At 42.5% G+C, this 19736-nt stretch overlaps 1 protein-coding gene and 1 long non-coding RNA gene across 2 annotated transcripts in view; both read left to right on the plus strand.

Annotated features, from left to right (window-relative positions):
* Positions 1–6484, plus strand: part of efnb1 (ephrin-B1) — an 82250-nt gene extending 75766 nt beyond the window's left edge. Inside the window, exon 5 of the mRNA XM_015008051.2 lies at positions 1643–6484. Coding sequence (XP_014863537.2) covers positions 1643–2037 — 395 coding nt within the window. The 3' untranslated portion in view covers positions 2038–6484. The remainder of the gene's footprint in view (positions 1–1642) is intronic.
* A 2219-nt stretch (positions 6485–8703) lies between these two features.
* LOC148157141 (uncharacterized) overlaps positions 8704–19736 on the plus strand; it is a 60251-nt gene continuing 49218 nt past the window's right edge. The window contains exons 1-2 of the long non-coding RNA XR_015764501.1: positions 8704–9122; positions 12442–12655. This is a non-coding gene — a long non-coding RNA (uncharacterized LOC148157141). The remainder of the gene's footprint in view (positions 9123–12441; positions 12656–19736) is intronic.

A 19736-nucleotide genomic window follows, 5' to 3' on the forward strand; every position in this document is an offset into this window, starting at 1 on the left:
CATAAAGGAGAATGAGGAACGGGTGGGGGGAGAGAGCCATTGTCTCCTCTAACGAACAATCAGAGTTCTCTGGGTACGTTAGAAAACAACCCTCCTTTATATTCAAATTAAACGAGCAAAGGGTGATGCGACCTCTTTCTTCAGTCACTCCATATATTTCTGCTAAAATGCAACATTAAGGAAACAAAGAACAGATAGTTTTTATGTGCGCTGCTCTTTTTACGGCTACTCCTCAGTGTCGCCGTAAAAAGTCTTCACATCCCCTTGATGCCTTTTCACATTTTTCCACATTACGACCACAGGCTTCTAGATCAAAACCAGAGTTCTGCATAATTGTAAAGGGGTATGGAATGGATAGATTATACAACAATATCCTAAGATTTTAAGCATTTTTGCAAACCTACAAAGACACGATTGCACACCTAAACTGACGAGTTGATCAGAGAAGCAGCCAAGAGGTCAAAGGTAACGCCGGAGGAGCTGGAAAGATGCACCGCTCAGGTGGAAAAATCTGCTGATGCAACAATTAGTCTTGCACTTGACAAATCTGGCCTCCGTGGGAAAAAAGCAATTAGATGTTTTTTTTTGTGCAGCTTGCAAAAAACTAAAGTAGGGTGCAGAAGATGATGAATGAAATTTAATATACCTTAATAATTGTTCCCATACTTGAATATTGTCTATACTCTTGGAAAACAGTCCCAAAATATGAATACAACTCAGCTAACTATGAGTTTCATATGAAGTACAGTGTTTGCAAAACATGGTGGTGGCAGCGTCATGTTGGGATGCTCGTCTTCAGCTCGTCAGACATACAGGCAGTAAATACTGTTTGACGCCGCAAACTGGAATGGTTTAGATCAAAGCATACCCATGTGCTTGAGTGACCCAGTCAAAATCCAGACCTGAATCCATTTAAGGATCTGTGGCAACAGATGCTCTCCATCCTGTCTGGCTGAGCTGGAGCTACAAAAAAAAAAAAAAAAAAAAAAAGAACTGGAGAATTTTTTTGTCTCTACATCTACAAAGCTGGAAGATATTCACCCTAAACAGAATCTACTTTGGTCCGTTTCTATTCACCTTCCCACCCAATGACTTGTGTTAGCATAGCATATAAAATCTTTATAAAATAAGATAAAGCTTGTATGCTTAATGTGACAAAATGCAGGAAACATAATAGGATTGAATGTAGGACTGACACGATTAATCAGAATAATCGTTATGAATCGATTATTGAAATAAATGTCCACTAGTCTCGTAATCGTAAGCAGAATATACAGACTCAATAAAAAAGGTCAACTACTGAAAGAACAACATATTCTGAGTCATAAATAAGCCAAAACTGTACAAAAAAATATATAATTTGTGCATTTAAAACAAAAACAAGACCTTTGTTAAATATGTGACATAGATTTTTTTCATTTAATCAAATTCTTTAAACGTTTTTCACATAAATCTGTAAAGTCCAAATCATGGAATAAGCAGAGATGTACATCAGGAAACAACTGAATGATAGATTTGTCAAAAATCTTTCCTCTGTGCAGCTCAGAAAAGGAATAAATTATCTCCGCCTTTTGGTGACCTTCCTCTCCTTAAGCCCTCTCTCTCTCTCTCTCTCTCTCTCTCTTTCTTTCTCTCTCTGCAGGCCCCAAGATCCAAGATGACCCCGGGTCCTCCTCCAGCACCGACGGCTTCTTGAGCTCCAAGGTGGCCGTCTTCTCCTCCATCGCCATTGGATGCATCATCTTCCTCGTGCTCATCCTGCTCCTCGTCATCCTCCTCATCAAGATGCGCAAGCGCTCCAGGAAAAACGCGCACTCGCAGGCCCGCCCGTCGGCGCTGTCACTCAGCACGCTGTCCAACCCCAAGCTGCCCGGCGGCACAGCCGGCACCGAGCCCAGCGACATCATCATCCCCCTGCGGACAGAGAACAACTACTGCCCCCACTACGAGAAGGTGAGCGGGGACTACGGTCACCCGGTCTACATCGTCCAGGAGATGCCGCCGCAGAGCCCTGCCAACATCTACTACAAGGTCTGACGCGCTCCGGGGGAGCCAGCAGCGACGGCCAGGAGAGAGGAGCGCTTGATTTACGTTCTTGGGAAGAACGATTTCCTTTGAATTTTTTTTTTGAGGGGGGGTGGGGATGTGGGGACTTGAAGCCACCCCTCCCCCCCTCCTTGTTATTTGTACCACCTGCTGCACAAATCTGGAGAAACACGTACTGAGCAGTCACCAGCGGGGTTGGGAGCTGACTGATGAGAGACCCTGACCGTCAACCCTCTCCTCCCTCACCTCCCCACCCGTATGCGTCTCCCCTCCGACCCCAACCACTCCCGGAAAGTCTGGACTGGACCAACAGATGGACCTCTAGCTTCCCTGTCCCTGCTAACGGACAGGATATAACTTATCTCGGCTCCCCGAAGTACAGCCTGTGCTACACCCAATTAAACACACCATCCCAGCACACAGCCGGCCGGGAAGCAGGCAGGCAGGGTGGGGGCGCCGCTGGTGAGCAAGTAAGAAAGGAAAAAAAAAAAAACATCATTGTGTGTGTACGTGTGCGCCACTGTGCGCGTTTCGTGTAGGGGGGGCCCTGCCTCCCCACCATCCCGCCGTTGCTGGGCCAGGGAATCTCTCCAGATAGCTCAGGTATCTTTACACAGTGTGTGGAAAAACGTGCTCCTCTCCCTTACGCACCTCTGATGTTTGCCTTACTTACTATTTTTGATGGAGGAGATTTCCTCGAACCCTGATTAAGTTCACAAAGCAGTTGTATTTTGTTAGACTTTTCCTACGAGTGCACAATGTATAGAGCTAAACCCATCGTCATAACGACTCCCATCCCCTCACCGCCCACGCCATCTCGCCGCTTTTAATCTGTTAAGACGGACTTTAACCTGGACTCTTGGCTGTCGAGGTGCGTATGTATGCACACGCGCGCGTGTGTGTGTGTGTGTGTGTTGCGCATGTGAAATTCCTCCCCTCCTGCTTGGTTGAAATGAGTTCCAGCGTTGCTCTGGCATGTGTGTGTGTATTTCAGGGTGTGTCCTCGTTGAGTGCGGTTGGACATGTCCAGACCGGTTTCTCTAAGAAGTGGGGAGACTTTATTGGATTTGACGTTGAGATACTGTATCCTAAGCATGACAAATAAAAAATAGAGGGTGATGCGCCAACTGACAGACAGACAAGATCTAACAAACACTCCTGAGTGCTCCAGTTGGCACCGATCGGAGATCTTACCGTCGGATCGGCTTTCAGACAGACAGGCAGGTTGCTATTTGTTCGCTTTATCTCCTGAAGCATCCAAAAAAAATTTAGTTTGAGGGGCGTCGGTCAGATGGCTCTCCCTGATTGGCTGGCCTACAGAGGTACGATGCCCCACATATAGGTTTGGATGGAGAGCCGGAATACAGTATCATCACTTTCCAATTGGCCACCATCTGTAGATGAGTCAGCTTGTGACTAATCTACGTGCCATCTTTGTGCCCACTCTCACCAACCAATTGGGGGAGGGACGGACGAGGGGGAGAGAAATTATTCCCGTGATTCGGCTTTAACCTGAGAGGATAACGGAGGTGGGAACGGGTGAGGCAGGGCTGGCCGAGGCGCTTTCGTTTTCGCCGGCCTCTCTCACCAGCTGTGCTGTGAATAAAAATGCTGTGTGGAATATTCAGCGAGGACACTGCGGCCCAGCTATCACACAGCCCAGGGCGACAGCATCAAGGCGGGAATTTACTGCAGCTGCACGTGTGTGGAGTGGTGGGGAGGTAGATGGGGGGGAAGGCGGGAGGTTTTTGTGTGTGTACACATAGGTGCTTATTTGTGCTTATATTTGCAGTTTCCACTCTGGATGTGTGCAAGTTTCATCTGCTGCTGTGGCAGACATCCTTCTTTTTTGGGACTGAGCACCTCCTCTAATGAAGCATACACCACTGCAGTCAAGGCTAATGATGTCTGAGACACGGCAAGCCACTTGTGCCAAATATCGGCAAAGATGTGAAGTTTAGTCAGTTAGGAAAATCTCTGTGAAAACTTTGTATTTTACACCAGCAAGTCATATTTTGACCACCTCCTTCCTCGTTGATTTCATTGCCTGTTTAAGAAAAGCCAAGAAAAATGTTCTATCAGATCATAGAACATAACTTTTTTTTTTTTGCCTTTTCATAAACAGTCGTTGTGCATCTGCATGAGACGAACGAATGAAGTAAAAAACGAAGCACGCTGTAACGTAGGCAAACTTCTCCCCCGAACAGGCCATATTTTACACCAGCAAGTCACAGCGTTTTGAACGCCTCCTTCTCAGCACGTACGGTTTGATCAAGTCATCAAAACTTTCATGCCACATGAACATGGGGAAAGAAAATACCCCTGTGTCTTGGGAACACCACTTTTTTAGTTGCTCATCATCAGGCATGACTTAAAAAGTGGCTTCCCTGACAACTTTTAATCATCCTGACTTTTTAAGCAGCAATTTTCATGTACCGAAAAAACATAAAATCTTACCATTTTTGGTCTAGTTTCCAGGGCAAATGTCTTGGTATGTTTGAAATAAGACTAAATCACAAGTAACTTTTCAGCGAGCATTATGGGCTTAATTTAAGTTAATACATAACTTCTTATCATTGATGAAGAATTACTAGCTTCACTGGCTGATTATTTCGCTTATAACTAGTATTTTTTCATAAATATTAAGGAATTATTGACGTAAAACAGGCCCGTATATCTTGCTTAAATTATGCTTGCGAGTCTGTTTTTGTCCTATTTCAGGCGCACTAAGACATTTGCACTAGAAACCAGACCAAAAATCCTTGGTAAGGTGTTGTGGTTTTGTCAATACTGGGCACTCATGTCTTGCCATATCAAAAAGGAAATAGGGAGGGCCATACATGACAAAAAGCTGTTGTTTGCGCCCACACGTCAACGCAAACACATCCAGACAGACGGGTCCAGGTTTTTTTTTCCTGTCAGGGTTAGGGTGCGTAACGTTTACTCAGCGACAGAGTCCAGCCCGTCATCAACCAGCGCTGACATCACCCTCGGTCAGGCGCTGCAGAGTTAAAAGTCGACCCCGGCTTGAAGACTCGGGGAGGACTCCGGTGGCTCTTGCGTGTCGTTAACCTCTTAAGTTAACAACCTCAGCAGCTGCCGGTGATTTTTTTTTTTTATGTGTGTGTGTGTGTGTCCCTGTGTTTTAACTCAGCATGCGCCCATCTGCAAAACTCATCTAGAGCATATATTTTTGTTTCGGATCACCGCGCCTCTATTCATCTACACCAGCTTAGGGAGTTATTACCAAATTACCACAAAGCATATCTCATTTTCATTCATTCTAGCGACCGCTTAGTGTTATTCAATTTCGGGAGGAATTACGAAAAGAAAAAAAAAAAAAAAAAAGAGTAAGCAGAGAAATGTAAATATATGGATAGAGCCCAGTTTAAGATTTAATTTCCACCTGAACACTGCTCATAAGAAGAATTTAAGATTAGATTTTTGTAATGGAGGATGTTTGTAAATAGCCGTCTTTTTAAAGTGTGTTTTGTATGAATCCTTGCAATTTCTTTTCTTTTTTTGTTTTCATTTTCTTTTTCCTTTAGACTTTAACTGAATATTGCAACATGTGCTGTCTTTTACGCAGCATCCAGTATTGTCGAAAAAGTCTTTGTTACCACACGTGTTTTAAAAATATTAATAATAATAATAAAATAAAACTAGGATTCAGAGAGGGGGTTTTGCTTTTTTTATGTTGCCATTCAACAGGAATTTTTACGTCTACAGACTGAACCTTTGTCACCGAGTGGCTTTGAAACGGGATAGGTTGCTGGAATGAAGATGATGATGATGATGTTGGAGGCACGGCTTAACTCTGCATATGAAGACTGTGTTATTTCGCTCCATTTGAGCCTCCTTCACCCATGGCGACGCCAAAAGCAAAAAGATGTTGGTCCAAAAAAGAAGAGTCTGATTTCAGTTTTTATAAGTCCAGAGGGCCGGAAAGGGGAAGGTCGCAGGGAAGGAGGGAGAAGGAGAAGCGGAGAAAAGAACCAGGCCACGTATGAAAGCGTGACAGTGGCGCGCTCGCCAATAAATCATCTGGTTTACACCACTCATTATCTCCCAGGCGGTCTTTTGTTTTAAAGATGCTCCCTCTCCCCCCGCTCTCCCGCTGCCCTTCTCCTTTGTCGTCTCCTCCTTCCTAATTTAGCACAAGGATGCTGTAAGGTGGTTTCTGCTGTTTTTTTTCCAAAGCCACAGTATTATGATTTATTTTTCTCTCAATGTGCATGTGAAAGCAAAAACCTGTTGAATTTACTTTCCTTTTGTTTGAATCACAAATGTTATTTTATGTTTCTTTTTTTTTCTTCTTCTTGTCATTCACTTATTTACCACTTCTCAGCGTAACCTGTCGGCACCAGCTACAATGGAAACAACGTTCCACCAGTTTGGAAACTACAGCATATTGATAAATAAAATTTTTCCCATGGAACTTGGTCTGGCGTGATGTTCTCTCTTCGATAAATGAAACTCTGACCAGATTCCCTTCTTTCACACGACATCACATACGTAGGCCAAAACGTTGACTTTTGGTTTCATCTCAACTTTCACTTCCCTACATGGCTTGTGAGCAAACCACAACGATTTTCTTTCTCTCAAGAATGGCTTTCTTGTTGTTCTCCCACCTGGGTTGCGGGGTTTGGCATCTCCTCCAGAGTGACAGTGTGACTCTTTGCTGCTTCTCTGAATAATCCTGAGTAACACCGTTATTCATTTCTAGATCATCTATTGTTCTCCTCTGTAAGGCCGAGGTGACTTATTGCACCACTCCGCTCTTCATTAGACAGTTAAATTAATGTGTGACAGTCATGTGGCAAAAACACATGACACAAACAATTGGTGAATAAGCTTAGTCACACGCACCGTGGTTCACCACACAAAATGTGTAAACAATGCAAATCTATAGAGTAAAAGGTAAAAAGAAGACAAAGGTCATCTTCAGGTGACATTGGCACACTCTGAAAATGTTGCTGGTTTGAATAATGAAGGTGCTTCGAAGTAGAAAGAAGAAAAGAAAAGCACAAGCAACTGAAAACACCTGAAGTTCAATACATTATTTAAATTGTTACCATTTTTGATCCAAATGTAAAGATGACTTCCTATGACCGCCCTTGCATAAAAGGCTGAATAAGTATTTGTTTATTTAGGTGCTTGTGAGACAGTGTCCTTAAGGTTAAGATTTTCAAAATGAAGGTGTTCATGTATGTACCTCAGTTTGAAATCCAAACCTTCAAAACCAATGTAGGTCAAAGAGACTGCTACATGATGCTACAAGATTTCTTTTGGCACTTCTTTGTTTCAGTATCCTTTGTTCAGGAAGCCTTCAGGTTTTACCTTTACAAGCAGCTCTGGTGGTCTAAAGGTAAAGCATGTTAGCACTGTAAGTTTTACAGGAAGATGTTTGTTTTATGAGTGGAATGAGATGGTTGAAAATGGCTGTGTATTTTTCATTTTGGTTCCGGGTTCAACAAAGCTGTAGACTGAGGTGGCGGACGATGGTCAGTCTTATTGCACCTAAAGTTTCTCTCAGATTATACTTATTATTCTGGAGCTGAGTTCGAAGGTCTTTCGAGACCTGGAGTGTCCAAATGTTCTTTAGAGGAAGAATTGGCTGAATGTGCTGAGTGCTTGGGTCAATTACTAAAATTATTTATATGCTAGAATAAGACAAAACATTCTTTTAGAAAAAGAAATCTCAAGATTCTAAGGTTTGTGTCAATTTCCTTACTCTTTAGTAGAACTGCAATTTAAACCGTGTGACATTATTGAATATTCACTCCATTCCTTCTGACAGAACTGGTGTAAATGAGTCACCTTCGTACGCCACCTTACTTCACTTACATCTAGGCTGCCAAATTTTCTAAATCAGGACTTTGTAATGGCCACTCCAAGTAACTGTCCTTCTGTCCTTAAGTCACTTTGTGAGAATATTTTTTGGCATGCCTTGAGTCATTGTCCATTTCGAGGACCAATTTATGTCCAAGTTTGAACTTCTTTGCTGATGACTTGTACTTCCACGCAAAGTATTGTTCTCTTCTCATAATGCCATCTATTTTGAGAGCTGCATCAATCTGTTGTCCTGCAAGACACCCCCACAGCATGACGCGGCCTCCCCCGGACTTCACAGCTAGCATGGTGTCCTCAGGCTTTAGATGCAAGCCTTCTCCTCTCTTTAGCGAGTGTAGTCAAGGTGATTACTGAAAACCAGAACTTGAACATTAGTTTTCTTGCTTGAGAACATTTGCAGATTGTCGCTTACAGAGTAATGGCTTCTTCTTCACTGATTGGCCTTTCCGATGACGTCAGTACAGAACTTCCTGTGGATAATGATGACTCTTGCTAGCTTTAGCAAACATATTCAGAAGGTCATGTAAGATTATTCTGGGGCTGAATCACATATTTCAACACATTTCAAAACAAAACAACTTCACTTCTGAGTCCACCTCCATTCCTTAACTTTATGATTGCTGGATTTGGATTTTGTTTCAATAGATGAGCGCTACATCACCCTGCACCTGAAAATTGTACCCAAGGATGAACCAGACTTTAGGAGTCGTTTCTTTTCCTGATATTTCTGCTGATATCTTTTGATTTTTTCCAATTTTCTCAAATGGAAGTAATCCCAATTGACCTAAAACAGTAAATGTTTAATTCCATATAATGCTAGCCAGGAAAAAAAACAGTTTTTTTAGGGCTTTAGAAATTACTTGAATGATTCGAGTACCTCAATTATTAAAATTTCTCGAGGAAAATGTATCTGCCTCGAAACTTCGTTAAATTATGTTTTATTATTTAGCGCACTTGTTCCGGCTGGGTCGTTATTTGCGTTGCGCAGGGCTCTCACTTCCGGTCTATGAGTCGTTGACGAAAGTGCTAGCAGCATAACGTCCAATTTTCAAATTTGGATTTAATTAACTGATGGTAATGTCCTGGTTTTTGCCGTTTTTCGGGGGACCAATAAGTATCTTTAAAAATGACTGGAGAGATGCCTGGAGTACGACAGCCTTCTTCCTTCCGGAGCTGCTTCCTGGTGGCCGGTGTTCAGAGCGAAGGCGGGAGTTTTCCTACAGGTGAGCAGAAAGACTGAACACTGCGGGAAGCTGTCCTTTGAACGCGTAACTTTACGGAAAAACCGGAAAATTAATTTCACATCATTCCGGTCTCAACAAATTGGCGGCAGAGTGCATCGTGACGGTATATAGATGTGTTTCTGTGTGTGATGAACGAAGGTGTCAAATCCCGTCGCTAATATGGATACAAAAGCTATAAATGGCTGTGCAAGGTGAGAGTTAATCTATTAAATTGAATTTAAATTGACTAAAAAGCTGGAGCATAGACATTTTATTATAAGCGTATTTGTGATCCTGCCTTTATTATGAAATTGAATATAATTTCAGATTTTTGTATAACTTTTCTTCAGGTTAGCTTAAAAAGTGAGTTGTTATTGTTACAGGTTAATTTTCTAAACTGTATAAAAGTTATTGCTAGGGAAGCTCAAATGTGAAAAATTGGACTGATGTCAATAACACTGCTGTTGTTGCCAATGTTTTATTTGATAATTTTTTTTTATCTGATTACTCTATTAATTGTAAGAATAATCGATAGAATACTCGTTTACTAAAATATTAGTTTACCACAGCCCTAGTTTTGTTTTTCTACGCTACATGTCTCTCCAGCAGTTAATAATATATTGAATTAAGGAGCATGAGTGTAGAGGGCAGAACTCAACTGAGTATCTATAATTTTACTTTGCTTCACATTATCTGCTACCTTGACAAAATTTGGAGAAAGTTCCGGGGGCATGACTGTACTTCCTGTCTGCCTGGCCGTCTCGGAGCAAATGCCGGACGCCCAGACTCGAAATCCCCCTACCGCCCCAACGCTCACCCCAGACCCTCACCTCAGGGGTCAATGTAGCGCAGATGGCTTTGTTCTGATACATTAGTCAGATTGAAATCACAAGCAGGCTTCCATACGTCCATATTTGCGGAATGCGGACACGGCTTTTTTAGCGCCGTAACCAATACCCGCATCAGCCCCACTCTCTGCCCCAGTGTCCTCCAAAATTACATTTCTCCATACATGATTAAATCTGATTGGCCGCACTCGACATTTCCATTGCGTTTGTCTGAAATTACAGTCTGTGTTTCTTTTCTTTTCTTTTTTTTTTTTTTTTGTGCGCGACTGAAGAGCAAACGCCAAGTCCTCGGTGAAAGCGGAGATGGCATGAAATGCTATTAAAGTGACGGGGCATTTTTTCCTCTGACAAACACATCAGTGTTTGTGGGCCTGGCTTTCATGCTGATGATGATGTGAGCAGAGACAGAGTGGGCGAGAGAAGAGACTGATGGCAGGGGAGAGAAGAAGTCAGGGCAATGAGAGACATAATGTGCCTGTGGCTTCACAAACCCCACACCCCCTCCCCACACACCACCCTCTTCCTTCTGTCCAAGCCCCCTCCATCCTCGCTGTTTCTGTGTGCGCCCCAGGGCAGGTATACGCTCATCTGGTTTCCTGGCTCCGTCCCGAGACGCCCCCACAGACCTACGTTGCTGTGGATTTATTAAAACCTTCCCGCCCCCCATTGGGCTTCTGTGTGTGACGGCTTGCTATTTTCACTTACATCTTAGACTGCAAGTGTGTTTTTGAGGAGACATAACAGACGAGAGTTGCAACAGCAAAATGCATCCGCCAGATTACTCTGTAAATTATTTAATAATTCTCATATCCTAGAGCCGCTACATAACAGCAAAAGCATTGCTTCCCCTTGAACCTTTTTGCATCCTGTCGTGTTGTAACCATGACCTATTTCCTTGGGTTTTTATGTGACAGACCAGCACAGAGTGAATGTGTAACAAACAACCCAACATTCAGAAAACAGAAACAGTATGGTACAAGTCTACCTACTAAAACATGGCAATTTAAATGCATGGACACCCCCCAGTAAAATGAGCATTAATCAGAGAAGCAGACAAGAGGTCCTTGGTAACTCTGGAGGAGCTGCAGAATGTGTTAAGACAACTATTAGTTGCGATTGTGCACTCCACAGGTAAGGTGTTTCATGAAGAAAATTAAGAAAAAAATTAAGGGGAGATGGTAAAAATGTGGAACACATGAGACCAGTTTTGGTCCAAATACTGCACAGTATTGCTGCAGCTTCAAAAGACGTAAGATAGGAGTGGAAGTTTACTTTGCAGCTGGACAATACTTCTGGACACACAGACAGACCGAAAACGGAATGATTCAAATAAGGGGTCTCAAAACTGAGGGACCTTTTTTTTAATATATAACTTTCTCAGCTTTAACAGACTGGAATCAAAGAATTATGCCACAAGCAGGACTCTGTAAAACCTGAACGCACGCTGAGGAGGCTGTTCTTGTCATTGGATTCAGGTCTATTTGGAGCAGCGGACATTTAAAGCTCTCGGATATGGATCATCAACGACTGGAGTTTGAGACCCCTGCTTAGGATCAGAGCACGTTCATAAAACGGTTCAGTTCAGGTCCAGAGCTCCCAACGTAGAATCTGTAGCTAGACTTTTCATAGACACTCTCTATTCAAGGTAGAGTCATTTTACTGAATAAAATGAGTGAATATTTTAGTGTCTAAATGTACAAAGCTGACAGAAACATGGGGAAAAAAAAGAGGACTAACAGCTAATTTGCAGATTTTTATTGTTGTTTTGGTCTATCAATTAAAATCCCAGCAAAATACTTTGGTGTGAAAAAATGGGGAATAATTGAAGGGGTAACATTTTTTTTTTTTTGCAAAGCATTGTATTATGAACACTACATGTTTTGTTTTTTAGTTGCTTTTTTTATCCCACAACTTGATGGCTCTCATGTCGTCATAGAGGAAAAAAGTCACCTGGGAAAGCAACAGCTGCCACTGTTTTTGTGGAGACAATTTAATGTTTGTTTTTCCCATGATAGTGAAAACCATCTAAGAACCAAGAAAGCTTTTCTACCTTCCTGTTCATTTTTTTCTTTTAAGGAAAAAAGACAAATTGGTTCTCTTTGCAGCCATTTTCAGGCTTGAGTGTAAACGTCGAGTTGGGGGCGACGTGGCGAGCAGCAGCTTATTTGGATTTAAAGAAACAAGCGACTCATTCTGTAAGGAGCGCAAAATAGACAGAACTGAGCAAACTGATAGCTCATTATTTAAGAATGATTTTGAGCAAATCATGTAATAAACATGTTTTGTAATCCCCAAGAACTTATGCTAACCTGTTCAAGGAAGCAAAGTAGGTCCCCTTTTAAAGTAGGAACTTTTGGGGTCAGGAAGGAAAAAAATTACAGCATCTTCTTCTGCTGATTTTATATTTTTTTGATCGCCAACAGGTTGTCCATTATCTCCCATTGCATGTCTTGCGTTTTCTGTTTTGACAGGGCTGGCACAGCTTGCGAAGCCACAAATGGAAAACAAAGTTGGAGGAGGAAAGCGATACAGTGAACCAGATGAGGGAAAAGAACTTAAGAGCACTGGTAGCTGGCGCTGGTTCCAGCCTCTCCCCCACCCCATCTCACCCCCGTCACGTTATTTCACACAACCGACTCAAAAAATCTGCCTGCGTATCGCAGACGCCGCTCTTGATCCGCAGAGGTGAGTAACTTTAAACCTGCACAGCTCCCGAGCATCATGGGAGAAGGTCTGTCAGGTCGGCCTCTCAAGTGTTCGACCTCCTGCCGTGTTTTCCTCATAAAGTCCGTCCAGGAGGCCCGTAACTCACACCAGAATCAATATGACATGCGATGGGGGCATGTTCTTTCTCATGTAATGTACACATACATATTTAATGAGTTAATGCATCACTCGGCCGTTCATAAATAATGCAGGCCTGCTAATGCCTTTCATCAAGTGCTGCTCATCAAATATCAAGCAGATTTTTGGTCAATCTCTGAGCTCGCATGGGGAGGCTGGGGGGGGGAAACCTGAGATGGCACGAAGAAAATGGAAACCGAGTGCAGGAAAAACCACAAGAAGCGAGTTCATCAGTCAAGCAGCGACATATACTGTAGATCATTCTTGAAAGGGCTAATTAATGTGTTTCAAATCCCAATCAGCGAGGGGGGACCGTATCTAAACAGCACTCCGCTTTAATCCCTTCAAGAGGAGCAGGAAGCGGAAATTCCACCCTACATCTTGCTCCGCTGCATGTCTTTCAATTTTTTATATTTTTTTTCCATTACACACACACATATACCCACACACACATATATATATGATCGCTCCCAGCCGTCAGGAACATATTGATGGCATTGTTATGACCAGAACATGCCTGATCAGGCCCGGGCCGTGGCAGGGATCCAGGTCGAACCGCAACTCATCAATCATACAGAGTCTGAGAGAGGAGAAGCAGAGAGTCTTTTACACACAAAGGCGGAAAAAAAAAAACACACGAAAGAATGAACACGCCGGAGAAACAGCAAACGGCGGCTGGCTGCTGGGTCACAGGTGTGGAGAGATCTAGAAGGAAAGTGGGAATTATTTCCCTACTTTTTTCTCTCTCTCTCTCTTTCTCTCTTTCTCTCTCCCTCTCCAATAACCCCTCCTTCCATTTTAAAGAGATACGGCCCCCTCCCACCCACGTCTTTGAAAACATCCCATTTCCATCCACATTTCCTTCACCCAATTTCAAGAAACCCGCAGCCGATTCGCCCCCTTCGGCTTCCCCACTCTCCTGCCCCTCCGTCTCCTACTCTCAATTAGGCCGTTGCCTCGAATCTCAGGCATTATCTGCACGGGCCATTTATATAACATGACTCCAAAATGCATTTGCACAATTTTCCAATTACAGTATTATGCCTTGAAGCTCTGGTTCTCTCTGTCTCTCTCATTTCCTCCCTTTCACTCAAGCTGCCCTTGATGTTTAACACTATAAAAGAAAAATAGAGGCGCACATTTATACTTTTTAAGTAATAGTCCTTTGTTCCCTTAGGGATTATTGGTGTTTACGAAACTTTGTTCTCAATTGTTTTGAGGCTGTGCGTTGTTTGTGCTCTGACCTTTTTGAGCGACGGGTTTGTAAAAAGGACAAGAAACTCAGGCTGGAATTAAATTGGAAAGCGATTGACTCAAAAAGCTGAACATTTTTGGGACTGCATCGTGACAATAATAATAATAAAAAAAGGCTTATAAATAACAAAACAGAAAAGAAAAAACTCTGAAACAAATAATAACACTGCCTCATAATAAAAGGAAAAGCATTTACTCCAAGCAAAATACAGATTCCAAGACTTTGTAAGAAAACTAAAATTTTAAATTAAAATCAAACACGACTTGGTGACATTCATGAAACAAAAGCTGGAGTGGAAAAAAACAAAACATAACATGAAAATTGAACAAAAACATTTGAAATATTTTACATGGATGTACAGGAGGAAAATGACTGAAAAGAGGCGTGTTCAACCTTGAGTTACTAACGGTAACTGCAGTGTCAATAAGAAAAATATAAAATGTAACCATTTACATGAGAAAACAAAATATTTTGTAAAAATTGAAATTCACATGAAGCCTGAAACTCAATGAAGTTCGTAAGCGGTGACAAAACAAACAATTTGCTTCTGAAGGCTCTTTTGTCTTTTGCACCATTGTTCCTGTGTTTGTTTTCTAAACTATTGTGTGCTTTTTTCCTATTGATTTTCAAATGTGCGTGGCACTTTTTGTTGTAAAATGTAGCCATTTCTGACATCGTCAAGGCAAAGCAAAAGTAAACTAAGCACACTAAATAAAAATAAAAGCTGACCTAATCCACGTACTGAGATTAAGTGTTTTAAACCCTTCTAGATGGCGACGACAGACAAATTTGCAGCACTGTAATTCCGCCACACTTTGTGCTATCTGAAAAATAGCACAATGTGTGCTATTTTTAAGGGGAGACATTGTGCTTTCCAACCAATATCGGGTTATTATGGTAATTTACCCCCCGCCGTAGCAGAGAGTGAAATTAATCTGAGGGGCGCTCTTGTAATAGACGGTAAATTGCGAAAATAATTTACTAGATATTGAAAGTTCCAATTGTTCTCGATAAATAAAATAAGCAAAAATATCCAGGCAGAGACTTAAAACTTGGGGCTCAGAGGGTTAACTGTTAACATATTTAGTCGTCTTTGTCATGCAGTCGTGTATTCTAGTGTCTGGGGTCTGACACATTCAGGGGGTTGGCAACCATTTCAAATTTTTTTCACATTACAACCACAGACTCTCCATCCATCAGACCCATTTGGAAAAACATTTGTAAAGTACACAGAATTATCTTCCTTCCACAGAACTTCTCTAAACAATTCTCTGTTGGCCTATTGCATAAAATCCAAGATGAAATGTTTCTGGAGTTTGTAGCTGTGGCACGCCAAAATGTGACGAAGAAATTGCAAGGGAAACGAACAATTACGGAAGGCACCGTAATAATCTTATCTCAGAGGTATTTCACTCATATCCTGGATCCTCTCAGGCCCACACAGCTACAGGTCGTATACGGAAACCAGACCTTAATGCTGTTTGGTGTCCTTTAGTTAGCGCTGTCCAGTTTGATTACCAACAGCGGCCCTTCCGGTCCCACCAGGGTGGCCGCTGCGCGCTGACTGGCCTATTGTGTCAGTGTGTGGAAACCCAAGCTGATGCAGGCGTCGCTGACCACCCATCTGCAAACCAACTGACCTAAATACTGCGTAACATCTGTGGGGTGGGGGGAGAAGAGCAGAACGATGCTCACAGAGTTTGTGCATCATGCATGTATGCGTGTGTGTGTGTAGGCGTGTGTATTTGTGAAATCACATTGGCCTGGAAATTTTTCTTGACAACGGCAGTGACAGAATAACAACGTCTCTCAGCCGGTGGCGCAGCGAAGGAATCTCTCAATGTCACCCCGACTCGAGCTTTTTCTTTTTAAATGTATTTTATTGGGAACAAATTCACAGCGAACGCCCAGCTGAGAAATTAAAACCAAGAAGGAGCAGCAGGGAAACTTCACAAGCGGTTTCTTTCATTTTCCCCCTCTTTTTTTTCTTCCCTTTCTCTCCTCCCTCCTCCGCTCCCCCTGCTCCCTGCGACGCTGTGGCTACACAGCGGTTGACAGGATGCATTAGACAATCCCTTAGTGAAGGGTGACTGACCTAAACATGTGACCTAAGTGCTGCCCTAGTTCTGAGAGTGCCACATGAGATCAAGACCATTTCACTCATCTGCACTTTGTAACTGGCTCCAGACCAACAATGCTTTGCATTTAAAGGATGACCTCCAGTACAGTCCTCTTTTTTTCTTCTTTAGCAACAGTAGGGAAAGCTTTGAGGGAATAATAAATGTTACTGGGGCAACTCGTTTTCTCATTCGCGAGCTAACATCAGTGGGACGTCAGTGGGACTTTGATGGGGGGGGAGTGAATATTCATGAAGGGCAGGGAGCCATTTGAGCGTGGTGAACACTCCCTCTTACTCCACCTCACACACACATCGTCCTGTCACAAAATCCCGAACACTCGAGGAAGTGCAAGGACTCGTTCCATACCAGCAAGCACATACTCATCTCACGCTTCGCTGCTCTCATTCACATCAAAAGCGCATGCTCATTATGGCCAATACACACACACACACACACACACACACACACACACACGCACGCACGCACGCAAACAAGCACAGCCATTAGGCTCAGTGGCAGATCTAGTGAGACTGCTGCCCGGGACGAGCCCCTCCTTCTCTTTCCTCATGTCCAGAACATTTTTTTGCTTCTGTGATTTCACAAACAGAATTAAGGTTTTATAAATTCAAAACAGTTCAGTGTTCGCTGGAGGAATGTTTTTTTTTTTTTTTTTTCCCCCCCAGATTAGATCAATCTGGATTAGGGGTTTTCAAAATGTGGTCCGTTGGATTTGACCACAATTCAAAAGCCAGTACAGAATTTGTCCAATGGTGCCGATCGACAATTAAACATATGCAAATTGTAACACAAAGTTATTTGTCTTTTTTTTTTTTTTAACCAAATGTTTGGGTGGTTGTCATTTCATACGACGTTGGACCACAAACAAATTATTATCAGCAGAAAAATAAACTTGTGTTCTAATAATTACTAATTGCAAATGTAGCTTTTGTTTGTAATTTCATAATCAGAAGAACAAAAATCTTCATAGTAACCAGGCACACATTTCTTGCTATTTTCTTATTCATTTAATCTACTACTTTCAGCTTGACAAATTTGCCTGTGTGACACAAACAGACGACACCAGATATTCAAAATCATGATATTGAACTAGAAAAGCAGCTCATGTTTATAATGGCATAGAATAGGATCCTGAATCTGCATTAGCCACGATGTACAGAGCTAACATTGCGCAGGATAATGGCGCCCTGTGCAGAGAGCCACGAGACATCGTGTGACTCGACTAAAAGGGTTTAGCAAGAGTCTGTATATTTCATATGAATGCTACTGTTCATGAATTGATTAGCTCAGTGGCTGCATTTGTTTTTCATTTTTTCATTGTGTAATGACTGCTTAAAAGTGGCTTTAGAGAGGAACCAGTCTGTCATGGGAAAATAATGAGAAGTGTGTGAGTTTTTGACCTAGAGCTGATCAAACGCAGACGAGATTTAATTGAAAGCCGAAAAAGTATCAGATACCAACTTCATTAGCCAGCTGACCTGTGCAGTGATTTATTTATTTAATTTATTTTTTACCAGTGCTTAGACTATCTAATAAAAATCACAATAGGCAATAAAATATGTATTTTTCAAATGCTTATTCTTCCCTTTAGCACAATGGCACCCTGGGCAATGAGCCACATCCCCCGTATTTTAACCACCACTGACAACTCCTCCCGTAAAGATTTTCAGAAGATGAGAATAATATCTCTTAAAAGCAGCTGTTTATGAATCAATTAGTTCAGCGAGTGCATTATTTTATTTTATTTTATTTTATTTTTTTCTGGTGTAAAATAGCTGCTTCAAATTGACTTGAGGCAGAATCTGCCACACACGGAGAAGCAACGAGAAGAGACAGCCCTGATTCAAGCAGATGGTTCCTTGTAGCAACTAACAGCTGGATTCATGCTTCCTCTTCACAGAGACATTGTTTGACATTACGATCATCAAACAGAGCTGTTTCACCCCCCACCCCCCTCTCTGCTGTGTTATTCCGATATTGGTATGCAAAGGCAGCCCACACGGGAAGGCGGAGGAGGAGGAGTGGACGGTGTGATGAGAGGATAGGGCTTGGATGCGATGAGAGGGCAGTCAGTCAGTCAGTCTGGACGTTTGGCACGGAGACAGCGGATTCCATTTCCATGCCAATCTGCCTTGTCTCTTTCTGAATCAGACTTGACCTTCACAGGCTGATGACTCCAGAGGCCTGGGACCAGGCAGACGCTTTCCGCTTAAAACCAGACACGCACACACGCTGATATGTTACAGAAATGGGAAAAACATTCCCCCCTTCTTCTTCTTCTTCTTCTTCTTTTTCCTTTTCTTCCTCCGCGCACTCACTGTCCGTGTTTGCACACGTGCGCGCGCACGAAATCCAAAGACAAGGGGGTTGGGGTGGCGGGGGCGGGGAGGAACTCTCTGGGTTGATTTACAGTAAAGAGGGAGTGATATAGAGGACTGAAACGGGACCAGACTGTCTTCGGAGAGCCAACCCCTTCCATGCAGATGGCTCTGTTTTTCATCTTCTCCCCTCATGAGATCTCATTTTCTGTGCTCTGTTCAGCAATTTCAACATTTTTTCTGCCTCCCCCCCAACCCCCCTCAGCCGTTTGTGTTTGTCTCCATAAAATACCAGCAGATTCCCTTTCAACAAAACAAATAAGCAAAACAAACAAGTCTCTGTAGGTTCATCTTCCACTCTCAGGATGTGCCGTGCCTTGCGAAAGCATTCGTGCACTTCTTCAGATTGCAACCACACATTTCAGTGGATTCTGTAAAGGACCTAGCTCAAAATAATGCACAGCTGTAAACTGATAGTAAAGCTACCCCATTTTGTAGTCAATCCCCACTAAGTCAACATGTTATACAACCACCTTTTACAGCAATTACAGCTGCAGTTCTTTTGTGGGATCATCCATCCATTTTGCACATTTTTTTCCTACATTCTTTGAAAAATATGCATGCCCGCTAACGACAATTTAAAGAGACACGCAACTCAATGCAGGCAGACCTCACACCAGAATCCAAATCTCCTTGTTGCAACATTGCTATACAACCATGCCACTGTGCAGCTCACCAAGTAAGCTCACAAACATCTTTTTTTTTTTTTTTTTTTTCAAGTTTTGGCACCTATTCTCTGGACTTTGTATCATCCTATATGCTTTTATTTGAGTTATTCTTTTGCAGCTCTGGCTTTGTGTTTAGGGTTGTCCTGCTAGAGGGTGAACTTTTACACTCCAGTTTCAAGACTTTGGCAACTTTCGACAATTTTCCTTCCATGTTGGACGTTTTCGCTCCATCCATCTTTCCGTTCGGCTCTGACCAGCTTTCCTACCCCTGGTGCATTCATGGTGATGTGCAGTGTTAGTTTGCTACCACACGTTTTGCACATAATTGCTCTCAAACCTTTTTTCCACATTTTCCTGGATGGCTTGTATCAAATTATAAATGGGTCTTATTATGTTTTTTTTTTTCTTCTTACCACTCTTCCATAAAAGCCAGAATTGTTGGTCAGCTAAAAGTTATAAAGGCAGCAAATGCTCCAACCTGAG

This window comes from Poecilia mexicana, unplaced genomic scaffold (assembly GCF_051168715.1).
Source record: "Poecilia mexicana isolate PSO_F unplaced genomic scaffold, ASM5116871v1 scaffold_10, whole genome shotgun sequence".
In the NCBI taxonomy this organism is placed as follows: Eukaryota; Metazoa; Chordata; class Actinopteri; order Cyprinodontiformes; family Poeciliidae; genus Poecilia; species Poecilia mexicana.